Source organism: Aspergillus alliaceus (genome assembly GCF_009176365.1).
Source record: "Aspergillus alliaceus strain CBS 536.65 unplaced genomic scaffold BDW43scaffold_13, whole genome shotgun sequence".
Lineage (NCBI taxonomy): Eukaryota > Fungi > Ascomycota > Eurotiomycetes > Eurotiales > Aspergillaceae > Aspergillus > Aspergillus alliaceus.
The window spans coordinates 670,287-698,077 of NW_022474696.1; the positions used below are offsets into that span (position 1 = coordinate 670,287).

The following is a 27,791-nucleotide window of genomic DNA, read 5'->3' on the forward strand; positions in this document are numbered from 1 at the left end:
GAATTCCCCCTCTCACCGGCACAACCAAAGAATCGCGATCGACCCCGTCTTGGCCAGTGTAACCCGAGGACAAGCCAAGTCCTACCATCCGCCGTGGACCGTCGGCGTCCCCTCAACTTGGCTGTACTTGGCTCTTGTGGCCTTTGTTCCCCGTCCAACTCTTATCTCTGCCAAGCGTAGCCACCGTCTTGGCCTGATGACGGAACCCCCTCACGATGCAACTCCAGGCGGCATGGCGAGTCAATGCGTACTTTTCTCGCCGGATGGCGTTGAGTGTTCTGCCTGGCTGTGCATTGATGTGGGGGAAGACGCAAAAAGAGGGGGAAATAAGAAAAGGGAAGAACCATCGCGACTGCCTGGCGCTGGGATGAGCCAAAATATATAAAGCGACTGGGGACCCTGGGGATTGATTTTCTTTTATGCAGAGTCCAATTATTCTTTAACCTTAACTTTAGTGGCTCGTCCTTATTTTTAGGGCTCATCATGAGGTCGCTGTTGCTTGCTTCGTTTGTTTCGCTGGCTCTGGCTGGGAAGAAACCGCTTGTTTCTCCGGTTCGTTTTCTCTCTGGCCCTTTTTCTTTTTCTTTTTCGTTTTTTTTTTTATTTTTTTGCGCTTTGTGGTTATTGTTTCCCGGAGATTGTGCTCTGACATTGTCGCTGTATAGGAAGAGTTCCCTGAACAGATCCAATTGGAAGATCTTCTCGAAGGAGCGCAGCAACTCGAAGACTTCGCGTATGCTTACCCCGAGCGCAATCGCGTCTTCGGTGGCGCGGCCCATGAAGACACAGTAAACTATCTCTACGAGGAGTTGAAGGAGACCGGCTACTACGATGTCTATAAGCAGCCTCAGGTTCACCTCTGGAGTAATGCCGAACAGACGCTCAGCCTGAACGATGAATCCATCGAGGCCAAGACCATGACCTACAGTCCCAGCGTCGACGTGAGCGCCGAGATCGCCGTCATCAAGAATCTGGGATGCAGTGCGTCCGATTACCCATCCGATGTCGCGGGAAAGATCGCCCTGATCAAGCGTGGCGAATGTCCATTCGGCGACAAGTCCGTGAACGCCGCCAAAGCCAAAGCCGCGGCTTCCATCGTCTACAACAATGTCGCCGGCTCCATGGCGGGTACCCTGGGCGCAGCGCACAGCGACAAGGGCGAGTACTCAGCCATTGTGGGGATCAGCTTGGCCGATGGCCAGAAGCTGATCAGCCTTGCTGAGGCGGGAGCTGTATCGGTGGACTTGTGGGTCGACAGCCAGCAGGAGAACCGCACGACCTACAACGTGATCGCGCAGACGAAGGGAGGCGATCCGAACAATGTGGTCGCGCTGGGTGGCCACACTGACTCGGTCGAGGCGGGCCCTGGAATCAACGACGATGGCTCGGGCATCATCAGCAATCTGGTCGTCGCCAAGGCCCTGACGCAGTATTCAGTCAAGCACGCCGTGCGCTTCCTGTTCTGGACGGCTGAGGAGTTCGGTCTGCTGGGCAGCGATTACTACGTCTCCCACCTGAATGGCACCGAGCTCAACAAGATCCGTCTGTACCTGAACTTTGATATGATCGCCTCGCCCAACTACGCCATCATGCTCTACGACGGTGACGGATCGGCCTTCAACAAGTCCGGACCGGCCGGGTCAGCTCAAATCGAGAAATTGTTCGAGGACTACTACGACTCTAAGGGTCTGCATCACATCCCCACCGAATTCGACGGACGTTCCGACTACGAGGCCTTTATCCTGAACGGCATCCCCGCCGGCGGAGTCTTCACAGGAGCAGAGGGCATCATGTCTGAGCAAAACGCCGGCCACTTCGGCGGCCAGGCCGGTCTCGCCTACGACGCCAACTATCACGCCGCAGGAGACAACATGACCAACCTGAACCACGAAGCCTTCCTCATCAACTCCCAAGCCACGGCCTTCGCCGTCGCCACCTACGCCAACGACCTCAGCTCGATCCCCAAGCGCAACGCAACCGCCTCCCTCCACCGCCGCGCCCGCTCCATCATGAAGCCCTTCGGGAAAAGGGCCCCCAGGACCCACGCCCACGTTTCCAACTCCGGCTGCTGGCATTCCCGCGTCGAGGCATGATTAGTACTTAGATAACCAGTCCCACACTGACGATAGTGTACTATAAATGAATAAAAAGAAGAACATATAATATATTCTTTCTTTTAAACTGAAAACATCCACAAGCGCGTATCGTATATCAAAAATCCCTTGCAAAGTCCACATCACCCAAACTCATCAATTAAACTAACCCCCTTCCGCCCCCCGGCCCAACCGTACCATAGTGAAGACTCCCATCCCACCCACTCCCAAACTCCATCACAAAACAATACAACCGGCTAGTCACCGTTCAGCCTTGGGCGGATACTCCTTCCCATCCCGCTCCACCTTAGGCGCACAAGTGCAGCGCTCACTCTCCGGCACGGCGTCCATAACGGATGGGATATGTGCCCCGCAACCCCACCACGAGGTTTTGTCTAGGGCTGTCAGTATGGTCTCATCTTGTCTGAAACAGTAGTAGATGGGAGAGAGCATACGGCAGGTAGAGCAAGTGGCCTTCATACACATTTTTACGGTCAAGTAGTAGGGAATCGGGGATAGGGTGTGAGAGAGAGTCGGATGGATGGATGTATGTATGTATGTAGAGATAGATAGAGAAAAAAGATATGGGGAGGAATCGAATCATTTAATCAGGAGCATTTATAGGGTACGGTGAGTGGGGCCGTGCGTACGGTACGGGGTTTACATCGCCGTTTGGATTTTTTTGTGTTGGGTCCCCGAGGCAAGGTGTCGGTTTCTTTCGTTTTTATTACTAGGTGCTCGTTACTACGTAGGAAATACCTGATTAGTGGGTTTAGTCTCTCTCTCTGTTTTTTCTTTTTTTGTTTTCTTCTTTTTTTCCTTTTTTTTTTTTTTTTTTTTTTTTTTTTTTTTTTTTTTTTTTTTTTTTTTTTTTTTTTTTTTTTTTATATGTTTGCTATTTCCTGTTTTGTTAGGGTTCTTCCCACGCTTTTAAATTGTTATATGTGATGATACTCGGCTCGGTAGGTAGTGACTACTACTAGAAATACTGATCTTGTCGTTCGTATGGAACCTATTTCCGGCGTCTAGTTACGAATATTCCCGCGTTACTCAGTAGTTTGGACATAAGCAAAAGTGTGTGACGTGTTGATCTCAGGAGTCATTGAACTATATCCTTTTTGATATCGGTATTATTAATCCAGGACGAATGTTTAACTACAGCTTGCCCTTGGCGGGGCCACAGCACGCCACTGGTTCTGGGTGCAACGTCGACTTGTTGAATGACTGAGAGGATTGAGGGACGTCGAGGGCTGGGTTCTTGGTGAAGAAACCATCGGGCTTCAGCATGACGCTAATGCGTTCCATCGGCATGACGGGGAAGTCTTCGATGCGGGGGTTGTGGGTCAGGCCGAATGCTAGAGGGGAGGGGGTTAGTTATGATCTGCGGAAAGAAGTGCATTGCGAGAATACGTACTGTGCCAGAGAACGACATCTTCGTTTTCTACGGGGTCGTTGCGCTGCACCCATTTTTCCACACCTTGACTTTCCTTACTCTGGTTGGTGAACTCGCCCCCGGCGTACAGCTCGTCATCCTTGTATTTCGTCACCCAGATGGGCTGGGTGGCGAAGCCCGCACGCTTGGCGCCGTACGACCTCGGGCTGGCGAGGAGCATCTGACTGGGTGCCGTTTGCAGTTTATATGCGATGGGCTTGTAGGTGATGGGGTTGATCTGGGAGTCGTTGCGGATTTTGAACACACGGTGGCGATCGACGCTGGTACTGGCGGTTCCACTCGTGCGGAGGACCGTTTGCTCCGTTGTGTATCCCACGTTGTACGGGTTGTTTTCGTCCTCGGGCATTGCGACGCTGTCTTCGTAGTAAACGGTATTTTGGAATCCGTCTATCGCAGGGTCCATTCGGAACGAAAACATGTGTTGGTGATAGGGGGCCATCACACCGGGGCCCACGTTCGTGCCCCAAGGGACGGTTTTGCCGAATTCATGGTTGTCAAAGGGGACGGTGGAGAGGATCCCGGTGGCGCGAACCTCCAGCTCGATGTTGGCCGCTTGGTCGAAAATGAACGCAAAGATGTATTCATAGTTAGCCACTGTGCAGATCATTTGCACCACCAGCTGGCGGTTGCGGACGACGGTCGCGGCCCCCGAGCGATAGTTGGTGTGTTTGTGTTGAAGCCCGTTGTCTTGCTCGTGCAGACAGATAACGTTGGGCAGGTGAACAGGGTTGCCTTTGGAGTCGGAGCGGTAGCCGTCAAAGTACTTGATGTGGCCGAGACAGTCGCATCCCAGGGATAGTTGGTTCGCGGTGATACCAAAGCCCACGTCTCCCACGTCAAATGCTTGCTTGCGGTGGTAGGGTGCGCGGGGGTCGCCGTACGGAACGGTCATCTCCGAAACCGACAGTCGGTAGAACACATTGCGTCCGCCGTATGTCAGGTTGTAGATAACTAGACCCTCACGGCTGTTGAAACCCACTCGGAATCGCCACTTCTGCCAGGAGACTACATTGCCCTGGACGTCGAATGATGCTCCCTGGGGTTGCTGGACAATGTACGGCTTTAGATCTGGGCGCAATGGCCCCTGTAGGAGGTCATGTGCGTATTGAATGGTCTCGACGGGCTTCCAAGGTTGAGTCTCTGTGATCTGGGCATCATGTCCACCCGGAAGATAGTCTATGCGAACTAGCTCTCGGGTGAGACCATCAAAGACTGGAGAGAATTTGCAAGGTGTGGAGTAGTGGTTATTCTGCGGATGATCGGTGGCTACGATATACATATAGCATTGGAACAGGCGACGAGTCTCCTTCGGATCATCCGTTCCATAGATCCAGGGGTCGTTGCACACCGTGACCCCCGCGGGTAATTGAAGTTTCGCCACTTCCGCCTGGACAGCAGGATGGTTCAGACATAGCTGCTCGATCTCGATCATCTCATCTGCATCGACGGAGGCCTGGGGGTGTTAGCTTGAAGCCCATAATCTTTAGAAGCCATGGCTGAGCATACCTGGATATCTTTCGGCATTTCCTTGGCCGAGATGATGGAGCGTGTTCCGGCATTCAGCAATGCCTTATAGAATGCCCCATTGTCTAGCCGATGGAAGAGAACCTGTAACAACCGGGTTGGCCGGGTAGGAAGTGGTTGTCCTAGTCTCTCCGCCTCGATAAAAGGCACCACCTCCTTCTTAATTGGTTCCTGAACATCGATCTTCTTATACCGGAGGGATACCCCGGGGAAGGCAGCCTGGAGGATCTTAGTGGCCAACTGGATCTCCTCGGGAGTGATGGGGTCAAACGGGTGAGGGGTTGATGCTGCCATTGTTCCAGTTCTCTTTCCGCATGAAAGAATCCAAAGCAATTAGGCCTACTATTTACCTACAAAGGATGGAGTGCCAATTATATAGCCGTTACCCCAGAAGAGCGTCCAGTGGGTCTTGATCACCTAATCTTTCTCTATTCGGAATGATAAACGGCGGAAATCTTCCAACGCTTAAGCCGTTTTAGGATGACATCTATATCTCTCCCGGCTTTGATTGGCCCGCAGCCGACACGGCGTATCTCTTGCCGTAAATGGCTTAGTTTGATATTGAGCTTTGATGTTGACTTGAATGGAAGTTGGAGGTTTCCCCTCTTTCCTTCAATCTTTTAGGCCAATGGGCCCGGTTGATATCATTCAACCGCGTTCAATCGGCAATGATACACTAGTTGATAGGCTAGAAGTGCCGGGAGAGCTTGGCAATTCGGGATTGATGCTGTGCCCCTTGCTCAATAAGGCTCTGGGAGGAGTCTAAGCGGTCTGCTTGGATGGCCTCCAAGAGCGCGCACCGCCGATGTTAGGCTGAATCCTATTTGGCCGTAATTACCGTCCCGCTCCTACGTCACTCGGATGGGGACTATGAATTTTGACTACTCAACCTTGAACACGAATGCATTGGCACGAATGAACAATGGTCAATGATGGGAATTACTAAACCGCCCAAATCCAGACTATTGTCTTGTGGATGAGGAAATGATAGCGGGTGTTTGAATAGCCTGGAACGCACTCATTGACATGGAAACTAAGACTTACTTAAACTGGAGGTACAACCATAGCGCCCTTCATGATTTGTCTCGTCTTCCCCCCCAGCAGTACCTCCTTCACTCTCCGCTCCCCATCCTCTCCAACATTGACCCTAACATCGACGACAATATCACTTTGGCGCCCCATCTCAACGCCCTGCGTCAGTTCAAATCGGATCCTTGTCTCGTGATACTCCCTAAGCGCAAGATAACTCGTTAAAGCACACGCCGCCGACCCTGTAGCCGGATCCTCTATCTGGTCCTCCACCATCCTCGTCCTCAACTGAACCGCCCGCACTCCGGAACTCGAGACGCTCGACCCAATGCGAACATAGTAGTACCGCCCGATGAACGTCTCGCTCCACTCGGCGTCGATAACGTCGTGCGGCGTACAGGGGAATGCGCCCGGGTAGACTTGCGACAAGAGGTCCAGGCCTGGGAGTGGGATAAGCGCAAATGTCATGCCCTTGACAATGCTAAAGAGCGGCGCTGTGAGCTCTGCGGAGCGGATTTCGGGCGTGGGATGTAGGCGATCCGCATGGAGAGTCGTTTCAATGTCGGCAAGGACCCTTGAGTTGACGTGGGTATCGTGCGGGATTGCAGCGCTAATGTGTCCTTCTTCCATACTGGAGCGAATGGGAATCGGGCCCGCCTTGGTGATGAGCTTGTTTATTCCCTGCTCCTGGAGGTAGCTGGCTGTGCCGATGGTGGGATGGCCGGCAAAGGGAAGTTCCTTGTTCGTCGTGAAGATGTCGATGCGGCGGGTGTGCGGATCGGAGTCGTTGCTTGGGTCGACATCGTGTATGAACACGGTTTCCGAGAGGTTAAACTCTCGGGCAATGGTTTGTTTCTGGTTTTGAGAGATTGGGACCCCCGGGGGGAGGTGGACGACGCCGAGGGGGTTGCCCTTGAACGGCGTGGTGGTGAAGACGTCGAGGGTGACAAAATTAAGATGAGTGGTCATGGTGAATGATGGTTGAATCTAATAAATGTTGGGTCTGGAAGAAGTGGTTTACATCTTAAATCTTAAATAGGGCTTTAGTGAGTCATGCGCGCTAATTGCTTATCTCGATTACACAGGGCGTAGAGGGTGGAAGTTATCCCCCACTGCCCACAAACCTGATCGTTACCCTCAAGGTATATATCACGGTAGCAAGATATCGCCAATTTGAGACACAACAGCATCCAGTCCTACTACCTAAGTAGAGTAGTAGATGTTTTTATCTGGGTTGATCCATTAAGCTGCCCTCGTTCGGAGTCCGACTGCGGGGTTGCTGACTCACCACGTGGATCAAAGACGGCCAACAATTCAATGCTATTGAACAAGACATCCTCCTCAATGCATTCCCTACACTGCAGACAATCAAGTGCCTGGGACTATGGACCACCCTGAGCGCCCAAAGCGGACCTCCAATGCGTACGCCCACCTTTACCTGTCAGCAAATCAGCCAAGTACTCACTTCCCGCAGTTGCAAACGATGCCGATCTCGCAAGGTGAAATGCTCTGGCACACACCCTTGTGAAAAGTGTCGACAGCGTCGTCAGGAGTGTGTATTTGAAGATGATCGTAAGATTGTGGTCTCAGAGGAGTACATATCCCAACTTACATCCTTTATAATGTTTTCTGCGCTTTGATTGACAATGCTCCGAGGCTATTTCTATCCTTAAAACGGAGAGTTGAGGCCATCGAGAGCACTTCAACGCCGAGAAAACGCACTCGTACGTTGGACAATAGCAGTGCAGGTGAAAGCACTTATGGTGGTACGAATACGAACATATGGTGGATCGTACGCTAACGGATCTAAGCACAAGTAGTAGAGACGCCCCAAGGGTATGCAGCCGACCATCCAGAGGGAAACCGGTATGATGAGCGATTTGCCTCAAATCCTTTAGTATCTCCGGGCTACGTTAAGCATACGGGCCGTAAACAGAGAACATGGTGTACGTCGGTCACCCGTGTAGAATGGCCGCCAAAAGCTGACCGGTCTCAGTGTTCCTTTCACCGACTTCAACCTGGTCTTTCAGCCGTCGGGTTCTCACCACCATTCAGACTCGTTTGAGCCCTCAGAATCCAACACCTCTCCCCCTTGCTGTAGACGGGGATGCGTACCAGCTTCAGTGGCGACAGGCCAGCTCCGATGAACTCCCCGATATCAGTGGACTGCCATCATTAGAGCATGCGCAGTACATCCTAAACACGGTTCAGTTCCATTTTAGTCATCTCTACTTATTATTTGATGAGGATGAGTTTCTTCATCATCTACATGAATTCTACGATAATGCAGCAGCTAAGGTTCAGGAGAGTCGTCTCTGGTATGTCCAGTTCTTGATTGTATTAGCGTTCGGCGAGGCTCTTCTCGCCCCTGTGCGAAAGGCTTCCAATACTGCGAGTTGGACCAAATATTTCTCTCGGGCGATGTCCTTACTTCCCGACATTACGGGATTATGGCAAGATCCAGTTCTGGCTATCGAGGTTCTTACTCTCATCGGACTGTATTTCCATTCAATCGACATGAGAGATACCGCGTATTGCTACGTATGTGGTAACTTCTTGCTCATCCTTGTTCCTTAGCTTTACTAGGACATCAGACAGCTAATCAGCTTAGGTCGGCCACGCTATGCGGATGGCATTGGTGGAAGGTCACCACCGTGCTCCACCAGTTGTACAACTAGGTCAGAAACTGGTTGATCGGTGTCAAAACATATGGTGGACGGTGTATATACTAGACCGAAAGTTTTCATCCTTGATCGGATCGCCGAATGCTGTCAATGATGAAGAAATAACTACCCCCCTCTGTGATCCAAAAAAGGGTTCCCAAAAAGAGGCCGCATTGAGTTTACATGTGCGAATCACACAGGTTATCACCCGGGTGGTGGATAGTAAGTGATGTTTTCTACCTCACATCTCGCTTGGTCTGACTAGATGCGTCCCAGCTGTATATAGTCCAGATGGCAAACTAGGCGGCATCTTCCTTCGGAGGGTCCGATCAGTTCTACAAGAAATGACGGATCTTTCGCGCGAGCTAGATGATGTTTTCGCGCATCGTTTTTCAAACTCCGTGGATGCCCTCTCCGGCGTCACGACACGGCTGACTTTATCCTGCCACCAGGTAAGCCTTCCTTAGCATTGGAGCAGACGGAACGCTAACAAGGATAAAGTGCATCATTGTTACGACTCGGCCTCTAGTTCTGACTCTGCTCTGGGAGCGACTCAACTGTTTTGAGGAAGGCGACGTGTTTCGCACACTATCATCGCCAGTTCAGACTCTGCTTGAAGCGTCTACTGACTCCGCAATAAAGTCTTTGAGAATATTGATTGCATTACGCGACCAAAACCTCCTCGGTCCGTATTTCCCACTAGTTGATGGATTATGGTGCTAACTGTACAACTAAGAAACGTTCCTTCCCTTCGATCTAGAAAACCTCTTCTCATCCTTTTTCATTCTGTCACTTGTATCAGCTATACTCCCCGATATCATTCTAGACCCTAGCTACCGAGACATGGGATTCAGTCTTCTAGATGATATGATCGCTCGGGGAAACTGCGTTGCACAGCTGCGGAAGTCTGAAATCGTGCAGTTAGAGGAATTAGTCCAGCCGTTGCTCCAGCCTCATCTGGAGCCACTCACTCCCGGAGGCAGCGCAAAACATGCGACCGCGTATCGCGTGACAGACCAGGCTAACGAACCTGTAGCTGTGCTGAATGCGGGAATCAGCCCAGCTATCTCGGCCCGAAACGCCGTGCATGATGATGAGATACACTTAGACTGGAGGGATTGTGAACTGTCCTTGGATCATATGCTCTCCGTTACGGATCAATTGAATGCGAATAACCTAGTTCTGGATGCAGAGCGCGAGGGACTTCAGACAGATTTGTGGTTGTGGGGCGATGGGTAAATGGTATTCCGACACCTGGTTCTTCCTCCCTATTCTCCTTCTCCTAACTTCAGTTATGACTCTCCCAGCTTCAGCGAGCTCTTTGAGATGAGCGACACAATATATCATTTTACTAACCCGATTTTATTCTAAGTTACCACTAATAGACCCAATACGACTAGCCAAGCAAATGACAATAAGAAACAACCCAACCCCCTCAGGTCTATGAGGCCAACTAATATAGCATATATCCTATTCCAAGGCGTGGCCGGTGTCCCGCAAGTGTGTTTCTATCAATCTGCTCTGGGTTTCCTCCGCCTCTGGGACATTTTACTTTTCATGTTGGTAGGCGTCAATAACAGCCTCCGCAATCTTCACAGACATGCCATAGAACACCGACATAACGTGGGAAGACAGCTGGGTAGGAGGGATAGAGCTATCCACAACACGTAGCCTGTCCACACCGTATACTCGGGCATTTTGATCAACCACACCACCAAGCTCCTTGGCCATCATTGAGCAGGTGCCCACTGGATGATAGTTGGCACGGAAATTTTGCTTCACGTAGTGCTTCCAGTCCTCCAAAGTAGCATCCATCTTCAGCAGATCACCGGGGACAACCTCCTTACCAGCAAACTCTGTCATGTTATAGGACCTAGTCAAGTTACGCGCAAGTCTGGAGACCGCAGCTTGGCCCGCAACGTCCAGCTCATTCTCGAAGAATCGGGGGTTAAATTCGAAGCTGCGGAGGTAAGGATCCTTGTTGAGAATCTTCACATACCCGCGAGTGAATGGGATAAAGTTCATCAGGTCAAAATTGATCCTGTTGTCTGTATCTAGGAACAGTTCGGCGTAGGCGACATTGTCCTCCAGGAGCCACTTTTGGTAGTTCTGGTACTGGAGAAGGAGTGCCGTTTTGTTGTGAAAGCCGCCGCCGCTGACGGTTTCGTCTGCCCACTTTTTGAGGTTCTCATGGTTGTTGAGGATACCCTTGTACTCCATCGCGTCGGGGCCAAAGACCTCCTCGAACGCGGCGAAGTAGGCCGCTTGACCCTGCCCGTTCCCCTTAGGCACCACTTCTGTTCTGAGATTTGTGTTGGTTTGCTCTTGCAGATTCAGGCCGACTGGGAGATCCACTTTCTGTGCGATGCCTACGCTATCGAGCACGTCCCTGGTCCCAATGCCGGAATATTGAAGGATGAGAGGGGAGATGGCCGAGCCGGAAGCGACAAGAACCTCCTGTTCGGCAGTGACATCCCACTTCCAGCCATCTTGATTGTGGACGCCAAATTCGACGCCTGTGGCTTTGTATTTTGCGCCAGAGCTGGGGTCGTTTTTCTTCTGAAGGTGAACCTTTCCAGCCATGTGACCGGTCAGAACGGTGACACGATGTCTCGTGGTCTCATTTGCCACCACCGGATACAACCAGGACCTGGCAGCGTCCGCTCGAACCTGCCCAGGAGACAAAGTATTCATAAACATAGACACACCATGGGGATCTCCGCAGCAGAGATCCTTTTGGTTCGACACCTGCGGGTAGGTCTGGTTGACAGTGTACATAAGAGCCGGGATAACCGGCGACCAGCCACGGTCCGAACCACGATCACGAGCACCAACATGCACCCGGCCGGTGAAATTATCCTGGTTATGGCATTTAGGATCAAAATGATGCCAAGAGCCGGGGGTGATGTTGTATCTTAGGTCCGTTGGATCCCGTGGCTTCTCGATGGAGTTCATGTATGGTACTAGTTTGTCCCACGACCACTCGGTGTTACCGAATACCGTACTCCAGGAGTCGAGCTGGGCTTTATGTGGACGCGTCCACGTCCCTCCGTTCACCAGAGTCGACCCACCCAGGCCATTTCCAGATCGCATGATCTGGGCGCGGTTGTTCACCGGCTGCACAGTGGTCTCATAGGCATGGTCCACCCTGCTGCCGAAGATCTGGCCGTAGGTGTTGAGGTCGTCTATTATGGGACCGTGCTGGGAACCGTAGAAACCATTTTCGATGATTAGGACTGTAAAGTTTGCCTTGGGCGTCTCAAGGAGCTGGGCGGCGAGTGTGAGGCCGGTGAGACCGCCACCTGCGATAACATAGTCGTATGTCTTGTTGGCGACTTTGAGCGGATCACTGATTATCCCGGGTGTGATGTCTCTACTGTCGTCTGTGAAGATTCCTTCGCGTATTCTAGCATGAAAGCTATCCTTATCGTTATGCGCTTGGAATGGTGCCTGATAATGATCTGAGGCCAGAGCCTCAGCGGCAACTAGGGCCGTAGCTCCTAGCACAGAATACCTCATGATGACGAGCAGAGATAAATGAGATTAGAGGAGCGACACAGAGCGATACACAGCTCGCTGAAGGTCTGTCCATTCTGCATCTCAGGTCAAGATCGAGCATGGATGGATATATAGTGGCTATTCCAGGTACACGTCAGGCACATTACTTCCTATGTTACATTGTTACTACAAAAACGGCTAACATAGCATTTTCTGACCTAAGGACGAGCAGCAATAGGTTTATTCAATAAAAAATCTCGACAATTCAGGTGGGGATTCTGTCTCCCTGTTTCGGGTAGGCTTGCTTGAGGGCGAAGCTTGAGGCCAAACAGGCCAGTCCCTAGGGACTGTGACCATGGGCTCAAATACTACAGTTTCAACGCCAAGCTGAAGCTATAATAGAAGTACCAAGAGTTCCTCTTCGCCTTCCGTGGAAATGAAGGCCATCGCCTCCTTAATATGGACACGATCATACCTGCAAACTGGGTATTGCGCATAGGCATAATGAATCAGCTTCTACGAAAATAGTAAGTTCCAGAATTCGTTACATTCTCATGGGCTCTGCCTAGAATTGGGAATCGACTATTGGAAGTAAATCATGGTCCCGTTGCCAATTCCTCTAGGGGTGCTGTCCCGGCCATGTAACGGTAACCTACCAAGACGGTGGATCTCAACCTGAACCCCACACCGGAGTACGTTTCGAACCAAGATCACTAAACCAACCAGCAATTATGCCAGTCCAGTATGTATGTCGCCATCTTAAACCTTAAAGCGCTACTTGACCATGCTCACTTGTTCTTCCATCAGAGGGACCTTCTTACAGATTCCGCTAGGTACTGACTATATCCATGGATCTCACTTGGATCATTACAGGTAGATCTTATGTCTGTCTCACTCGGTTTGATCAGAATGGCCAAGCCACTTAGCAGTTGCCGCTGGGGTCACCCGCTGTTGAGAATTAAAGTACTCCATTGCTTTCAGTCCTCTGGGTCAACGTCCAGACTTACCGCGCCCTGACCCTGGAGTATGAATATGAATGTTAAATCGCTTTATCCACTCCTAGGGTCAGTCCTTGCAGGAGTTGGCGCAATCAGATCTCCCTTCAGTAGCCCTCTTGGAATAGGGGACCTCCTAGCTCAATCAGAGGAGTCATATATTCCATCATTTCCTGATCAATCGCCACCTTACAGCGGGGTTCTCATTGACCGGACAGACTGGACAGTCACTTGTACCTGTGAGAAAGACGGCCACAAGTGCAGCAACACTATTGATGGCAGTAATAACACTTTCTGGGCCAGCTGTGACCATGACTCCTCATCTATCACGGTCGATCTGGGCCGTCCTGCATACCATGTCAGTGCTGTTGTCATGTTACCACCGCAACTAGACGGGCAGGAGGGTCTCTTCCTCCACCATAAGGTGTTCCTAAGCGAGAATAACCATAACTGGGGGGAACCGGTGGCTTACGGACTGTGGCCACGGGAGCCCAAGGAGAAGCTATCTACCTTCGAACCCAAGCCGGCTCGATATGTGCGCCTTGTCGCTGAAAGTCAGGCCTGGGTTGGCATCTCCGAGCTGAATGTCTACGCCACACCGTATGCTATTCCTCCTGATCCAACTCGCGGTATTTGGGGTCCCACGATTGATTTCCCAATTGTGCCTGTAGCCGGTGCAACTGAAGCATCCGGTATGATCATCCTCTGGTCATCTTGGGCTCCAGATCTTTACTTCTCGTCGCCGGGGGGGCAAACGGCTACGAGTCAATGGCATCCTTTCCAACATACTGTCTCCCAACGGACTATCTCTGATACTCACCATGATATGTTCTGTCCGGGGATCTCCGTCGACGGCACCGGAATGTTACTAGTCACGGGTGGGAATGATGCCGAGGAAACTAGTCTCTACAATATCACCACAGGCAAATGGGATACAGGCCCCAAGATGCACTTTCGCCGCGGGTATCAGTCCTCCGTCACTTTATCCGACGGCCGAGTTTTCACAATCGGAGGCTCCTGGAACGGCGGGTCCGTCACACCTAAGGACGGCGAGATCTACGATCCTATAGCAAGGACATGGACCAAGCTCCCAGGAGCCCGCGTCGACCCAATGCTAACCGACGACATGGAGGGAAGATGGCGATCGGACAACCACGGCTGGCTCTTCGGCTGGAAGAACCTATCCATCTTCCAAGCGGGACCCAGTATCGCCATGCACTGGTACTACGTCACAGATGGAGGCAATGTCACCGACGCTGGTCCCCGACTACACGACCAGGACTCCATGTCCGGGAACGCAGTCATGTTCGATGCGGTAGCCGGTAAAATCCTCACCTTCGGCGGCGCCCCAGACTACGAGATGTCCTACGCCACCAATCATGCCCATATCATCACAATTGGCGACCCCGGCACCATCCCCAAGGTCGAAGTCGCTGGACAAAACGGAGGAGGCATGCATTCCGCACGCGCCTTCGGGACCTCCGTCATCCTCCCAGACGGCACGGTCTTCATCACCGGTGGCCAGGGCTACAGCCTCGCGTTCAATGAGCAAAATACCATGCTAACCCCGGAACTCTACTTCCCGCATAACAATACCTTCGTACAGCTCCAGACCAACAACATCATCCGCGTTTATCACAGCTGGTCTCTCTTACTCCCTGACGCCACGGTACTCAACGGTGGCGGCGGCCTATGTGGAAATTGCTCGGCCAATCACTACGACGCCCAGGTATTCACACCCCCGTACCTTCTCACCAGCTCGGGGCAGCTTCGCACGAGACCCGAAATTCTCACCATCTCGCGTGAGACCGCCACCATCGGCGACGAAATCTTCATCCGCACAAGGCCAAAGATCGGTAGCGCCTCCTTGGTCCGCCTAGGTGGTGCAACTCATACCGTTAATACGGACCAGCGGCGTGTACCCCTCTTGCTTAAGCGAGTGACTCGTACAGAGTACAGCTTCACTATCCCAAATGACTCGGGCATCGTGACGCCGGGTTACTGGATGCTATTCGTCATGGATGCAGAAGGCGTGCCTAGCGTAGCGAAGGTTATTTTTATCTCTGCTCGTGTATTGGGTGATCCTAGGCCTACTGTTCCAAGGAAGCAAGGTTATTTCTTCCAGAAGCCGGCGTGGGAGTCTTGGGAGTCGGGGTGTCTTCAGCGGGTTCTGGGGTCACTGCGTTGGTTGTGGAGTTGGGGTGTATGAGCGGATTAGTTTTCTAATTTACAATATGAGGTATTCCTGACATGTCTTTTTATAAATAGATATTGATTTATTAATGTACCGAGAGGTCCAAGGTATGTTATGAAGTATACATAGAGTTATATTCAGCACCAACCATCCACCTCAGGCTCCGATAAACCAGCCCGTCGGCCGAATATACAAGTGAATAAATATAACCAGGGGCGCGCAAGCTTTGAGTTACATTAGTTTATCCTCCATCTGCCTCTAATTCCATATCCGGTACGTTAATGGGGATAACGCGTGGTGACAAATCATACATGCAACCTCAGTTTACAAAAGAAAGGGAGCCAAAAAAAAAAAAAAAAAAAAAAAAAAAAAAAAAGGAAAAAAAAAAAAAAAAAAAAAAAAAAAAAAAAAAAAAAAAAAAAAAAAAAAAAAAAAAAAAAAAAAAAAAAAAAAAAAAAAAAGAAGGGGGGGAAAAGAAAAATAAGGTATACTAAACTCAATTTTCCCTTAAAGTAATAATAATATTAACTTCCAACCTAGACGGTGACATCCACCCGTCCGCGGTGAGTGACATTACATCTCCAAACCCTGGCATACCAACATTCCATTCCAATGGCAAAGGATATTTTTCCCCAAAGGCAAAAATACAAGACCACCTGCTTATGCGACCAGCCATTTATCTGTCATCGGCCCTCTAAGAAAAGCAAAGCATATAGTACATTTATTGGCGCAGCATGTCGTGATTGTACGGACTGTCGATCATGTGACGAAGAAGCCCTACGTAACATCCGGATTCAACAGAAACGGAATTTAGGCATGCAAGCAGAATGTTTTCTTCAGCTGGTTGGTAGCAAGCCTCTTCGTCTTTGCCAGTAGATCGGAGTGGGACTAGTGGCGGAATGGTGTATTCATTTAAGTAGCCTTGGTCTACCAAAGAAAAGAAAAGAGGGAAAAAGCTCAAAACGAAAGGGGGTGGAGGACAAGGCTGGATTCCCTGTCTCACTATCTTGTGGAGCGATGAAACGTTCCATTTCAAGAGGCTACTACTGTATGTTCAGGACATGCACGTCTGGAATAGAACAGAAGATACGTCATGACTGGTCCGTATAAGCTGAGAATCTAGGGCTTTTACTTCATACCCTGCTAGGGATCGAGTGGGTGGGACATGCACCTGCGAGTTTGTAACAAGTCCGGAGATGCGGTACGGTAAGTAGACGGGTTAACCCGCTGTAAGGGATGAGGGATTCAATTTGGCAGGTATCAGTTGGCTCAGTTGGCTCCATGGGTTTCGGGTAGTATTAACAGACGGTATTCACCAGTATGATGATGTTACTCGAAGCTGGACTCCTTACTAGACTCTTTCGGCTGGCCCTAGTTGTAATACTGGGGTGTACTGTCTCCTGCAACCACAGCCAGACATATTCCGGTGGACTACTACGTCTGGGTGTACACATACCCTTTTGTCTCTTCTTCCTAGGGCTGTAGACCCATGATTATGTTCCACTCTACTGACAATAAATGGTATCCAACCACCGACATTATCTTAAGAAATCAGTTGTTCGTAGATCTTTCAGTGTTGACCAGAAAGGTTGCATATGTGACTGATCTTCAAAAGCCCTTACGCATTCCTCGCCATGGGCACCCCAAACAGGAAGAATATACAGGGCGACATCTGGTAGGTAAAAGGAAACCAGGTCAATCCCCTTCCACCCGCTAATCTAGCTTTCAAAAAACAAAAAAAAAGGCCCGGATTACCCAAACGATGTGAAACCCTCCTGTTTTTCAGCATCGCAGATGGCAACAAACAGCGCCAGAAATTTAAAGAGCATCTCCAGGGTCTTATCCCGCACATCACAACGGCACATGATGTGCTGAAGACTAAGACGCGTATTCTGGAGGAAAAGGCGACTGCAGCTTCTGTCAACGAAGTCCCGAGACTAGTGCCCTTCTGTGGAGTCAACATTGCCTTTTCTGCTACTGGTTTGGCAGCGGTAAGTTTGAAACCCTACTCCTGCATATACGAAGCACAATATTTTACTGAGACTCATGCTGCAGTTGGGGAAACATGTTTTTGACATATACTCAGCGAAAAAGGATCCGGCGAGATGGCGCGAGGTCAAAAAGTATCAGATTCGGGGAGATCTGTTCGACAAGGGCATGTTTGAGGACTTGACACGGGAGGGTTGGGATAATCCGGAGGAGCTACGACCGGAGTATAAGCCCGATCCTGTGACGGGTCATCGGCAGATTGACGGGGTTGTCCTGATTGCTGCTTGTAGTGAAGGGAAGCTGGAAAGGGCTGTTGGCTTCGTCAAGGAGAAGTTGCATATGCTAGACGTGGAGGAGGAAGTGGACGAGAATACTGTTTGCAGACAGGTTTCAATGAGAAAGGGAAATTGCCGACCCGGTCCGTTGAAGGGAAAGGAGCAGTATGTTTTTTGTCCCCAGAATATGACAAGCTATTTTGATCCTGATTATCTGACCGTTTTGAAGTTTTGGTTACCGACATGGACTCTCCCAGCCGCAAATGCGTGGCTTGGATCCTGAGCCTTTGGGGTCAAAAGAGCCGAAAGCCATCCCTCCAGGGTAATGATCCGATCTATGTGCAAGGCTCAGCGATATGGTAATGCTAACTACTGTTCTAGTCTCATTTTTCTCAAACGAGACGGAGACCCCTTGAATCAGCCTGCATGGGCTAAGGACGGCAGCTTCCTGGTCTTCAGAGACTTGCAACAATTTGTTCCAGAATTTGAAAGGTAAGATGATCCCGGTTAATCTTCAAGCTATCAAGCAGTTTGAACTAAAACCATGCTCGCAAGATTTCTAGAAGAAAACGCAGATCAAGTCGAGAGCACTGGCCCACACCCTCCGTCTGAAAAGTTGGCTGCGCTCCTTATGGGGAGATGGAGAAATGGTCCGTCAAACTCTTACACTAGAATAACGCCAAGTCTATACTAATATGAGAATCATGCGCAGGGACACCACTTGATCTCAATCCCTACCATGACAATGATACCTCGCTGCACACCGCGAATGACTTCGACTTCAACCCAATCGAATCACAAGAGAGATGCCCATTCGCAGCGCATATTCGCAAGACGCGACCAAGAGCCGAGCTCGCAGATGACACTTCAGTCATCATCCGTCGAGGTATTCCCTATGGGCCGGAAGTCTCAGACACGGAGAGGAAAAGCCGGCGGTCAGAAAAGGACCGTGGCCTGCTATTCCTATGTTATCAAAGTGATATTCGCAACGGATTCAACTTCATAACCACCCGTAGGACAGCCCAATCTGACAACCCAATCTCACAAATTATTGTTATGGCATCAATCTGACTTGGTTGCAGGATGGGCGAGCAACCACCACTTTCCGAACCATAAGCAGGAGGCTGTAGGTCCAGAGGGCCCCGGTGTCGATGCCTTTGCCGCTCAACGGCTCTCCCACCACCCTCCTCGGTCCATTTCCTTACCCGACAGCAAACACCCTAGTGCGGTTCGGCTTGACCTTGACTCCTGGGTAGTTCATAGAGGCGGAGAGTATTTCTTTACACCCTCAGTTGAGGGACTTTGGGAACTTTGCTCGTTATCTCATCAGCACTTGAATGCTCGACGCTCGGGGGAACTACGCCTATAGCATAAACTGACGGCCTGTTTGCTCACTGTAGCCCACATTGACCTTTCTCTAGATTTTAAGAGGTTCAAAAGATGGTTTGGATGGTAATTAGTTCCATATACTGCATTTTCAGGTTAGAATGTAAGTCTAGTCTCGCTCAAGCGCCGCCAGAGCAAGTTTGAAGCACCCCAATCCGCTTCCCATCGAGTATAGGAAGGAAAATAAAAACCATTTCTGCCTTTATTGGAGGGTAAATCTACCGAGAAAAGGGAGAAAGAATATTAAAGGATTAACATTCTTCGGGCCCCACCCTCCCTTCCAGTGCCGGAACGGGAACCTTCACAAATATGCTTGTCCTTGTAACTAGGTCGATACGACCAATGGATGGAACACTGTGTATTTCACTGCCAGGGCTGTTTTCAATTGTTAAGATTGCTATATGTTGAGTGTGCATCTTGAAGGTGACGCAAGGGGGTGCATGGTATGTTGCACACAGAGTAAGGGATAGACAGACGGGCAACCCTTTCAGGACAGCACCAACGTGGGTTGGAAGACTTCTTGATGCTTCAACACTTACACCAAATACATCCTTTGGTGGGTTTTGGTGACATATGGTGCCTTTTTGGAGAGTGTTGGCCTGATTCGCATTGGTCTGTCACGTCCAAGATGTGTTAAGCTATGCAAACTCAGGAACAGCTAATTAATCAGACCCATGGTAAGAAAGGAGGATCGGCATTTCCGAAACGGATGCTGTCGGTATTTTCATCAATGTTCTCAAGGAGGTACTAACCTTTTTTATTTGACTCAAATGTGGCCTTCCGCACCGGCATCTGTAGTCCCGTTCATTACAACCTGGTATACCATTAGACTGGCATATGTAAACAGCTACCTGGTCCACCTAGTCTCAGTTAAAACACAAGGGAACGTTACAAATGTGTAATTCTAGCAAGAACGGGGTAGGCAGTCAACGCAATGAACCGTCAGGTACATCAACCTACCCTACCTTATTCTTTGGGGAAATTTTGGAAGGTTGAAACCCCACTCTTTTCCCAGCTCGCCATATACATCCCCTTGCGGAGGGGAGCCAGCAAAGACATGACACTGGACAGGAAGAAAAGCCCCCTATGAGGGATGAAAATAGCTCAGTAAACCCACAGTGAACATCACAATTTACAAATCTCGGTTAAGCACTGCTCCTTGCCAGGTATTCAGGTCTTCTAGTGGCCAGCTTTCACCGGTTAGATTCTACTCTACCTACTGAATGTGTATGGAGATGTTCTTACACCCAGGAAAGCCAGGCTGACTTGCTTATTTGCTGACTATTTCCAACGGCCGAAGGAGACGGGAATCCAACGAACATGATTGATGGATGGGATGCAATATTGAGAAATAGAATCCTAGTATCCACCAAGCACCTATTCGTTATGGCCGTTCAAGGTATTCCCTGGAGTTCCGCAACTGGCTTACGTTGCATGGAAGATTTTCGCAACCGACTGCGATGTAATGCTGCATCCGTCCGGTTCCTCTATCAATCGTTTCATTACCTACAAACAGAAGCTAAAACACATTAACCTTATTCACGTCCATGAAGGTCAATAAGTAAAAGTCTTTGATAATATAATTGTAGTGCGGCGGCATTTTGCAACACAGTCATCTCCAACCATATCCATCATTTCCCCCCGTTGCTACTAGAATCAAGCCCTATTATAGAATTATTTAGACACCATGGAGGGAACACTACCATATCTCAAAGGCCAGCCCGAAATTATCTTCTTCACAGATTTTGACGGAACAATCACGCTCGAAGATTGTAAGTCTTCCATACCTTATACCCTAGCCCACTTGGGCCATTTACTCATATATTATATAGGCAACGACTTCTTGGTACCTTCTCAAGACTTGAATCTTTTCTTCTTTCACTCACGCTGCGTGTAGGTTGACAACCTCGGGTTTGGCTACGACAAGCGCCAGGTACTCGAACGAGAACTTAATGCGGAAAATATAAGCTTCAGGTATGACACAAAAGAATTTCCAAATTGTTTGAAAGAGAAGAAGATTAAAGGTAACTAGGGTTGGCTTCAAGGATATGCTTGACAGTGTGGAAGCCCCCTTTAGCACCTGTCTTCAAGCCCTAAAAGAGAACATCAAGCTCGACCCTCACTTCGTCGAGTTCTACAGATGGGCACAGGAACACAACATTCCAGTTGTGGTCCTCTCTTCTGGGATGGAACCTGTCATCACAGAACTGCTAAAGGGTTTTCTCGGCTCCAATGCTGAGAATATCTTCGTGGTTGCAAATGATGTCGAGTCCAGGGATGGGAAGGATATCAATATTCCCGGCGGCTGGCAAGTCAAGTTCCGCGACAGCAGGTGAGGAATGTCTCTACATACCTTCAAGAGGATCTGCCGCTCATATTACCGAATCTTGTTAGCCATTTTGGACATGACAAATCTCTGGCCATCAGGCCTTATGCTGCATTGCCCGACCAGCAGAGGCCCCTCTTGCTCTATGCTGGAGACGGTGCCTCCGATTTGTCGGCTGCCTCGGAGACGGATATTCTCTTTGCAAAGACAGGATTAGGTAAGTGTATTCCGGGACATATATTTCCAGGGAGCTCCATTGAAAGCTAACAGTCGCCGCAGGCCTGGTCAAGTATTGTGAGAGGAAGGGGATCCCATTCGTTCCTTTTGATAACTGGGCATCGATCCACGCTACCGTCAAGGAGATTTTCAAAGCACGAGGTGGCACCAATTTGGCAGCCATTCCTGAAGACTACGTGAGAAACTAGACTATTGGCTTCTGACAACATCTTCGCGTTAATGTGGTAACAATCGAGAGATAAATAGTCCATATGAATAGCACTCTAGGAAAATATACCTCTCGTCATTTTTGCCCAGATCAGAGCCATAAGTACACATCGTAAAGATGTAGTTGTAGCACGACATTGCCAGCAGAGGAGCCCAGTGACCTCAGGGAAGGTCTAAATGAAGTTGTGGTCACAACCGCCGGGGTTAAGTGTGGTTTCGATATAGTTTCTGCCATACATTTAACAGTCTTTAACACCACATACATCACTTTATTCTAACTAGAACCACTATTGATCACTATACGAAGAAGCTATGGAATATCAGCATTATGCTCCAGGCAAGAGCTCTGCAACGATCCCCACGAGTAGCCAAACTGTAAAAATTTCAAGCAACCAGATCACCTTAGCTATGGTTGCTCGCATCACGCCATTGCACGCGGTGCAGAGACCATGAATATTTGACCAGATATTCATTTGGCCTTTCCATGGTAATAGTGTGATAGCGTAGTATTCGACACAGGTCCAAAAAAAGGCCTAATCCACTATGCAGTCCATTATCTAGGGAAGAGTAATACCCTTCACTACAGGAAAGTCACCGTAGGGGCCATCTTACATGGTGACTTCACGACCCAACTGCAACTTTTAGCGTTGATGCTGGCATGTTTCTGCACTTGCCAACGTCCATTCAATTCGCTCAAGAGCTATGAGAATGGTGCAACTGGGACTTTTCTACCGAATGCAGAAAGATGTCGGTGGAACTGGGAGTGGACCTTAAGGCTACTCCAACAACCGGAATTGGTGTATGTTGCGGTCGGTTGATTCATAGTACGAAATGATCATCCGGACCAGGTCTCCAGAAGTGTCAATATCGATTGCTATTTAAATATATGAGTCTATGCTATCAATATCAACCTGTTAGGAGATTTGCATCTTCGGATTTTAATCCCAGCCAGGGGCAGGCCCGATATGGCCATGGTGTCTCACCCCCTAGATAATTCTTCAATCCCCAAGATATGCTGGAGAACTTCGTTGTTGACTGGAATTCTAAGGGAAAGAATGATTCAAGGAACTTAATTTTCATTACAAAAGTGCTTCTAAATTCTTCCTCTAGCATTGCTGTTTATGCAGGAAAAGATTGTCGGTTTCATCCCATTAACCCACCAACCAAACACCTCAGTATAATTAAACCAAATATAAAGAAGTTCATAACGAGTAAGCCAGGGCGAGCATTGCGAGACAATCTTAAAGCCCGCATTATAGTGCATCATCCACAGGATCAACAGCATCTAGAGCATCTATAGCAGGCTGGATTTCCTTCCACACACTGTGTATAACCCGAGTAACACGGCTCACGATCTCGTCAATGTCATCCTTGGTGACAGTGAATGCTGGAGCCAAAAGGAACTGGTCACCCCTCCAACCATCAGCGGCACCCGTAGCAGAGAAGATACAAACATCATATCCCTTTTCAAGTCCACGGTTACGTATGCGCCTAGCCACATTCAACTTCGGTTCCAAGGGCTCTTTGGTGGTTTTGTCTTTGACAAACTCCACTGCCCAAAAGAGCCCTCGACCACGAACCTCCCCCACATTAGGGTGATTCCCAATATGCAGTTTGAGTTGCTGGCCGAGGTACTCGCCCATAGCACGAGCGTTCTCCACCAGATTATCCTCAACGATGATGCGTTGTGTCTCTAACGCGGCAATGCAACCCAAGGGCTGCGCCTGGTAGGTCTGCGAATGGATGACAGTCCCGCTCCCTGCCTTTAAGGTACGGATCACACGCTCGTGGACCAGGACCCCGGAAACAGGAGCGTATCCTCCACCGAGCACCTTTCCCACGGCCTGGATGTCTGGAACAACATCATCGTGTTGCCAGGCGTGATAAGCCCCTGTCCGGCCTAAACCACACATGATTTCATCAAAGATGATCAACGCTCCGTGGCGGTCACAGACATCCTTCATGGCTTGTAGATAGCCCGGTAATGCCGCAACGCAGCCTAGCGCCTGGGAGGAAATCAGACTTTCATGTACGTGTGATATACTGTGTGCTGGCTTACCGTGCCCACCATGGGCTCCAGAACAAAGGCGCAGACTGTCTCAGGGCCAAGTCTCTGGAACTCATCTTCAAGCTCCTGTTGCAAGCGAGCTACATACTGCTCTGTCGTTTCCCCGTCCCGCAGGTCCCGGTACGGGTGGCACGGAGAGACCTGGGATACACTCTTGAGCAGTAGCGGCTCGAAGACTGTCTTTCTAGACTTTATATCTCCAACTGATAGTGCGCCCAGAGTACAACCATGCCAGGAGCCCCTCCGCGAAATGAAGTTAATTCGAGGGGACTCCGGTGTCAGTTCGAGATGGTACTGGTAAGCCAGCTTAAGTGCTGCTTCAACTGCTTCGGATCCTGTTCGCTCGAGGTCAGAAAACACTGTGCCCAGCTGCGATGCTGTAGGGGTGCGGGTAGGACAAACCAGAGCCAAGGAGACATGCTCGCGCCAGTCGCCCGTTAGTGGTTTTCACCAGCAAGTCGGCAAGTTCAAGCGAGGGCTTATTCCCAAAATACCCCGGGTGACAGTAGGTAACCTCATTCAACTGGCGAACAATGGCATCCTTGACACGTTGGTTGCCATGGCCGATAGCGGAGACAGCAGCTCCGCATGTTGCATCGAGGACTTTTTGGCCATTTTCAAGGGTGAAGTACATTCCCTCCGCGCTCTTGACAACTGGGGGAGGGATTTCATCCTTCACGCTTTGGTACAGATATGTAGGCTCCTCTATGGATCCCATGATGCAGGAGGGGGCAAGGGCAACGCTTGAGGACTAAGCTGGAGAGTGTGGTAATTGAGTAGTTGGCAAGGGACTGTAAACACGAGGTTGAGAGAGTTTTTATATGTATCGTAGCCCTCAAACTATATCGACAGCCTCCGCTCCTCAGATGCCATAGCTCGATGTGACAGGGCTCCAAAGACTTCCGTTCCCGCTAAGCAGTGAAGACATGATCTGTGGTTCAGTTACTAGCGATTCCTTTCCCTTTGGGAGTAATGATGTCATGAGAATAATCATCACTTTGTCTCTCAATCTCTGAGGGACCAAGTGGAAGGACACATACTTCTCGGGAGTCAAGAGGGCCTATACTTAGCACTCAGCCAGCCTCAATCGACTTCCTGTTGCACTGTTCTGTTGCATTTTGTAGAATCCTCGTCAAGTTGGGGTTGCTTCCGGTCACTGTAAACCATGGAATCAGTCTAGAGATAGAATTGCGTGATTTGAAAGCAATAGGCATCTTGTGGGACGAAGATAACATGCATACAAAAGTCTCCACTGAAAAGACCTCTGGCATCATACCAAAGGAAGATAAATCCGACGAAGGGATATACATCTGTTTCCGGAATTGATTATCTACCACACTATAGTGCTGCCCACCTTAAAACACCATCCCCGTGATGTAGCATTTTTCACCCATAACTCGACCAACAAGGACCTTCCAGCCTACCATCTCGTTACATAATAGGGCTAAGCCTAGGTCCAACGCTGACCGTACCTATTATATAAGCATTTTACCGGTCCTGCAGTGTCTATACCGGTATCGACCTAGAAACGCACTTCTGTTCGATTCAGTTCAGTTCTGACCTTTCTCTGCCCTGCTGACTGACTTTCCTCCCGGGCATCTATCTGGAATCAAGGGTTAATATGCCGCGTATTGCAGGTGCGGGTGAGCCTGCAGCGCCTGACCCTACTACTCCTTTGCTAGGGAGAGCCTGGCCAGATCCTGAGGGACCGACATACGAGGCATTCGGGCCCTGTAGAGATGTTGAAGGTAGCCAGGGCGAACCGGAGCATCTACCTGAGAAGTGGAACGATCCCCCCATCAATGTAGCACGGATTCTTGCCGCCTTCCTCAGCTTCATCGTGGTCGGCGCAAACGATGGAATATATGGCGTATGTGAAGTCCCGCCTGCCTACCTTGCATTACACTGACCAATTTTCACTTTCAGGCATTGGTTCATTATGTAGGTTTCACTACGCAAATCTTTTGCCGATGGCCTCCCAACTAACCAAGGCCACCTCCTTCATCTAGCTCGGGGAATACTACGAAGTTAACTATGCTCATGTTTCGGCGGTGTTTCTTTCCCCCTGCGTTGGATATGCCACCGCAGCTCTAGTAAGCAACTGGATCCATGTGCATTTTGGACGGCGCGGAATTGCACTTCTGGGCCCTGCGTTCCACGTCATTGCCTACGGCACCTCATCCCTGCACCCATCCTTCGGAGTCCTGGTCTTCGTCTTCGTCCTAGCAGGACTAGGAAGCGGTCTCCTGGATGCAGGCTGGAACGCCTGGATCGGAAGCATGCAAGATAGCAGCAAGCCAATGGGTATTCTCCACGGCTTCTACGGCCTCGGCGCAGCGCTGGCCCCCTTAATCGCCACATCCCTAATAACCAAAAGCGGCTGGACCTGGTACGAAGTCTACTGTATCATGGCCGCAGCAGCAGTGATCGAGCTCGTAGGCCTAACCGCGGTATTCTGGTCCGCCCGGGGGTTCACTCACGGAACACCCCCCAACCACGATACGGGCGACAAAGACCACTCCGGATACTTCAAACTCGACTCCCTACGCAACAGCCCCACAATCCAATCCCTCCAATCATCCTTCACATGGATCATCAGCCTCTTCATCTTTCTCTATGCCGGCGTCGAAATCTCCTTCGGCGGCTGGATCTTCACCTTCCTCGTCAATCGCCGAAACGCAACCACCTATACCGCTGGCATGGTCGTCGGCCTCTACTGGGCCGGTCTCACCATAGGCCGCGTGATCCTGGGTTTCGTGACTTCACGTCAGAAGTCCGGTAAAGCGATGGTGACGATCTACTTGCTTGCTTGTCTCGCTTCTCACGGGCTTTTCTGCCTCGTTACTGACCTTGCTGTTTCGGTTAGTGCCGTTGTATCCCTGGGGTTCTTCCTGGGTCCGTTGTTCCCTGAGGCGGTTATTGAATTGGCGAGGCTGCTACCTAAGCATTTGCATGTTGCGGGAGTTGGGATTGCGTGTACGTTGGGCAGTGCCGGTGGGTGTGTGTTCCCGTTTGTGATGGGGAGTTTGGCGGAAATTGTGGGGATTCAAGTCTTGCAGCCTATGGCTTTTGGGATGCTTGTTCTTTGCTTGGTTATTTGGCTTGTTTTGCCAGGTCGGGCGAGGTAGGGTCGCTTGGTGGGCTTTGGGTTGAGTTTTTTTGGGGGGAATATGGGTCTTTTGATAGACTGGGCTGGTGCTCATATATACACACATGATCATTAGAGTAGCTATATTAGATATGTATATGTACGTACTTACTGTGATATACAATTTTCAATATTTGTTCCTGTCAGAAATTTATTAAATAGCTAGCCAGGTAGGTAGGTATATGGACGCGGCATTGAAGGTCGCATATCAGTAGTGGTCCTTTGGGAGAAACGGACTCTCGTTGGTCCACGCGGAGTAGAACCCTATATGTTCGTGAACATCCCACTTAAATCATGAGGCAACGTCCTGATGACAATAGGATATTATGACTAGACAGTTCGGCATTGCTAATAGGGGTAGTACGCTGAAAATCTCTATTTAGGGATATTTAAATTTGGTGAATTGGCGCGTAGATCGTCATATCATTAGAGAGGATCGTATGGCACTGCGCTGTCTCGTGTGGCTTACGTTGATTTGTTGGACTTTGCCAAAGTAGATATACTTGGATTAATCGACACTCCATGTATCTGAACATGTCTATTCTTCCGCTCTAGTCCTTCTTTATGCAGTAAATCTCCATCTTATCTTCTAAATCTATCCCAATCCACCCGTCTAAAATCTAGTCCTCAACCCCCACCCAGCACAAACTCCCCTCGCGATACCAAAAGCAATTGTAGCCACCAGATAAAGGACACCTCCAAACGT

The 27,791-nt window shown here is 49.8% G+C and overlaps 11 protein-coding genes across 11 annotated transcripts; 6 read left to right on the plus strand and 5 right to left on the minus strand.

Moving 5' to 3' along the window:
* The first annotated feature begins 350 nt into the window (after window positions 1-350).
* On the plus strand, window positions 351-2,254 carry BDW43DRAFT_271494 (M28 family metallopeptidase). The gene is made up of 2 exons (XM_032041436.1): window positions 351-552; window positions 666-2,254. Exons 1-2 carry the CDS (start codon window positions 484-486, stop codon window positions 2,091-2,093), a joined length of 1,497 nt encoding a protein of 498 aa, XP_031902122.1. The 5' UTR covers window positions 351-483; the 3' UTR covers window positions 2,094-2,254.
* Window positions 2,255-2,734, minus strand: BDW43DRAFT_271496 (uncharacterized protein). Its single transcript, XM_032041437.1, has one exon. The coding sequence runs from the start codon at window positions 2,577-2,579 to the stop codon at window positions 2,355-2,357; it is 225 nt and encodes a 74-aa protein (XP_031902123.1). The 5' UTR covers window positions 2,580-2,734; the 3' UTR covers window positions 2,255-2,354.
* A 240-nt stretch (window positions 2,735-2,974) lies between these two features.
* Window positions 2,975-5,394, minus strand: BDW43DRAFT_271499 (copper amine oxidase). The gene is made up of 3 exons (XM_032041438.1): window positions 5,053-5,394; window positions 3,508-4,999; window positions 2,975-3,448 (listed from the first exon to the last, which is right to left on the minus strand). Exons 1-3 carry the CDS (start codon window positions 5,362-5,364, stop codon window positions 3,249-3,251), a joined length of 2,004 nt encoding a protein of 667 aa, XP_031902124.1. The 5' UTR covers window positions 5,365-5,394; the 3' UTR covers window positions 2,975-3,248.
* A 318-nt stretch (window positions 5,395-5,712) lies between these two features.
* BDW43DRAFT_271501 (PhzF family phenazine biosynthesis protein) lies at window positions 5,713-7,166 on the minus strand. Its single transcript, XM_032041439.1, has one exon. It carries the CDS (start codon window positions 7,066-7,068, stop codon window positions 6,115-6,117), a length of 954 nt encoding a protein of 317 aa, XP_031902125.1. The 5' UTR covers window positions 7,069-7,166; the 3' UTR covers window positions 5,713-6,114.
* A 110-nt stretch (window positions 7,167-7,276) lies between these two features.
* Window positions 7,277-10,123, plus strand: BDW43DRAFT_43904 (putative C6 transcription factor). Its single transcript, XM_032050064.1, has 9 exons — window positions 7,277-7,521; window positions 7,574-7,693; window positions 7,756-7,862; window positions 7,911-8,045; window positions 8,096-8,640; window positions 8,711-8,984; window positions 9,039-9,214; window positions 9,264-9,447; window positions 9,499-10,123. Exons 1-9 carry the CDS (start codon window positions 7,484-7,486, stop codon window positions 9,999-10,001), a joined length of 2,082 nt encoding a protein of 693 aa, XP_031902126.1. The 5' UTR covers window positions 7,277-7,483; the 3' UTR covers window positions 10,002-10,123.
* A 187-nt stretch (window positions 10,124-10,310) lies between these two features.
* On the minus strand, window positions 10,311-12,281 carry BDW43DRAFT_299188 (GMC family oxidoreductase; the record flags this gene model as incomplete). Its single annotated transcript, XM_032044687.1, has 1 exon — window positions 10,311-12,281. The coding sequence occupies one exon, from the start codon at window positions 12,279-12,281 to the stop codon at window positions 10,311-10,313; it is 1,971 nt and encodes a 656-aa protein (XP_031902127.1).
* A 483-nt stretch (window positions 12,282-12,764) lies between these two features.
* BDW43DRAFT_299189 (uncharacterized protein) lies at window positions 12,765-15,538 on the plus strand (the record flags this gene model as incomplete). The annotated part of the gene is made up of 3 exons (XM_032044688.1): window positions 12,765-12,787; window positions 13,451-15,326; window positions 15,524-15,538. 3 exons carry the CDS (start codon window positions 12,765-12,767, stop codon window positions 15,536-15,538), a joined length of 1,914 nt encoding a protein of 637 aa, XP_031902128.1.
* Window positions 15,539-17,083: 1,545 nt separating this feature from the next.
* BDW43DRAFT_309655 (Dyp-type peroxidase) lies at window positions 17,084-19,082 on the plus strand (the record flags this gene model as incomplete). Its single annotated transcript, XM_032046747.1, has 8 exons — window positions 17,084-17,124; window positions 17,194-17,440; window positions 17,505-17,878; window positions 17,943-18,035; window positions 18,095-18,205; window positions 18,269-18,363; window positions 18,426-18,725; window positions 18,796-19,082. The coding sequence occupies 8 exons, from the start codon at window positions 17,084-17,086 to the stop codon at window positions 19,080-19,082; spliced, it is 1,548 nt and encodes a 515-aa protein (XP_031902129.1).
* Window positions 19,083-20,786: 1,704 nt separating this feature from the next.
* BDW43DRAFT_309656 (HAD-like domain-containing protein) lies at window positions 20,787-21,850 on the plus strand (the record flags this gene model as incomplete). Its single annotated transcript, XM_032046748.1, has 6 exons — window positions 20,787-20,871; window positions 20,932-20,945; window positions 20,997-21,073; window positions 21,132-21,431; window positions 21,494-21,642; window positions 21,705-21,850. 6 exons carry the CDS (start codon window positions 20,787-20,789, stop codon window positions 21,848-21,850), a joined length of 771 nt encoding a protein of 256 aa, XP_031902130.1.
* Window positions 21,851-22,983: 1,133 nt separating this feature from the next.
* Window positions 22,984-24,655, minus strand: BDW43DRAFT_318535 (putative class III aminotransferase; the record flags this gene model as incomplete). Its single annotated transcript, XM_032048715.1, has 3 exons — window positions 22,984-23,875; window positions 23,929-24,272; window positions 24,340-24,655. 3 exons carry the CDS (start codon window positions 24,653-24,655, stop codon window positions 23,123-23,125), a joined length of 1,413 nt encoding a protein of 470 aa, XP_031902131.1. The 3' UTR covers window positions 22,984-23,122.
* Window positions 24,656-25,558: 903 nt separating this feature from the next.
* Window positions 25,559-27,072, plus strand: BDW43DRAFT_318537 (MFS transporter; the record flags this gene model as incomplete). Its single annotated transcript, XM_032048716.1, has 3 exons — window positions 25,559-25,807; window positions 25,864-25,878; window positions 25,947-27,072. 3 exons carry the CDS (start codon window positions 25,559-25,561, stop codon window positions 27,063-27,065), a joined length of 1,383 nt encoding a protein of 460 aa, XP_031902132.1. The 3' UTR covers window positions 27,066-27,072.
* Window positions 27,073-27,791: the final 719 nt, after the last annotated feature.

Coding starts and splice junctions, on each gene's coding strand:
- BDW43DRAFT_271494 (XM_032041436.1), top strand. CDS start 484: ATGAGGTCGCTGTTGCTTGCTTCGTTTGTTTCGCTGGCTCTGGCTGGG. Junction 553..665: donor AGAAACCGCTTGTTTCTCCG/GTTCGTTTTCTC, acceptor GTCGCTGTATAG/GAAGAGTTCCCTGAACAGAT.
- BDW43DRAFT_271496 (XM_032041437.1), bottom strand. CDS start 2,579: ATGTGTATGAAGGCCACTTGCTCTACCTGCCGTATGCTCTCTCCCATC.
- BDW43DRAFT_271499 (XM_032041438.1), bottom strand. CDS start 5,364: ATGGCAGCATCAACCCCTCACCCGTTTGACCCCATCACTCCCGAGGAG. Junction 5,000..5,052: donor AAATGCCGAAAGATATCCAG/GTATGCTCAGCC, acceptor TAACACCCCCAG/GCCTCCGTCGATGCAGATGA. Junction 3,449..3,507: donor AGATGTCGTTCTCTGGCACA/GTACGTATTCTC, acceptor CCTCCCCTCTAG/CATTCGGCCTGACCCACAAC.
- BDW43DRAFT_271501 (XM_032041439.1), bottom strand. CDS start 7,068: ATGACCACTCATCTTAATTTTGTCACCCTCGACGTCTTCACCACCACG.
- BDW43DRAFT_43904 (XM_032050064.1), top strand. CDS start 7,484: ATGGACCACCCTGAGCGCCCAAAGCGGACCTCCAATGC. Junction 7,694..7,755: donor AAGATTGTGGTCTCAGAGGA/GTACATATCCCA, acceptor CAATGCTCCGAG/GCTATTTCTATCCTTAAAAC. Junction 8,641..8,710: donor GAGATACCGCGTATTGCTAC/GTATGTGGTAAC, acceptor TAATCAGCTTAG/GTCGGCCACGCTATGCGGAT.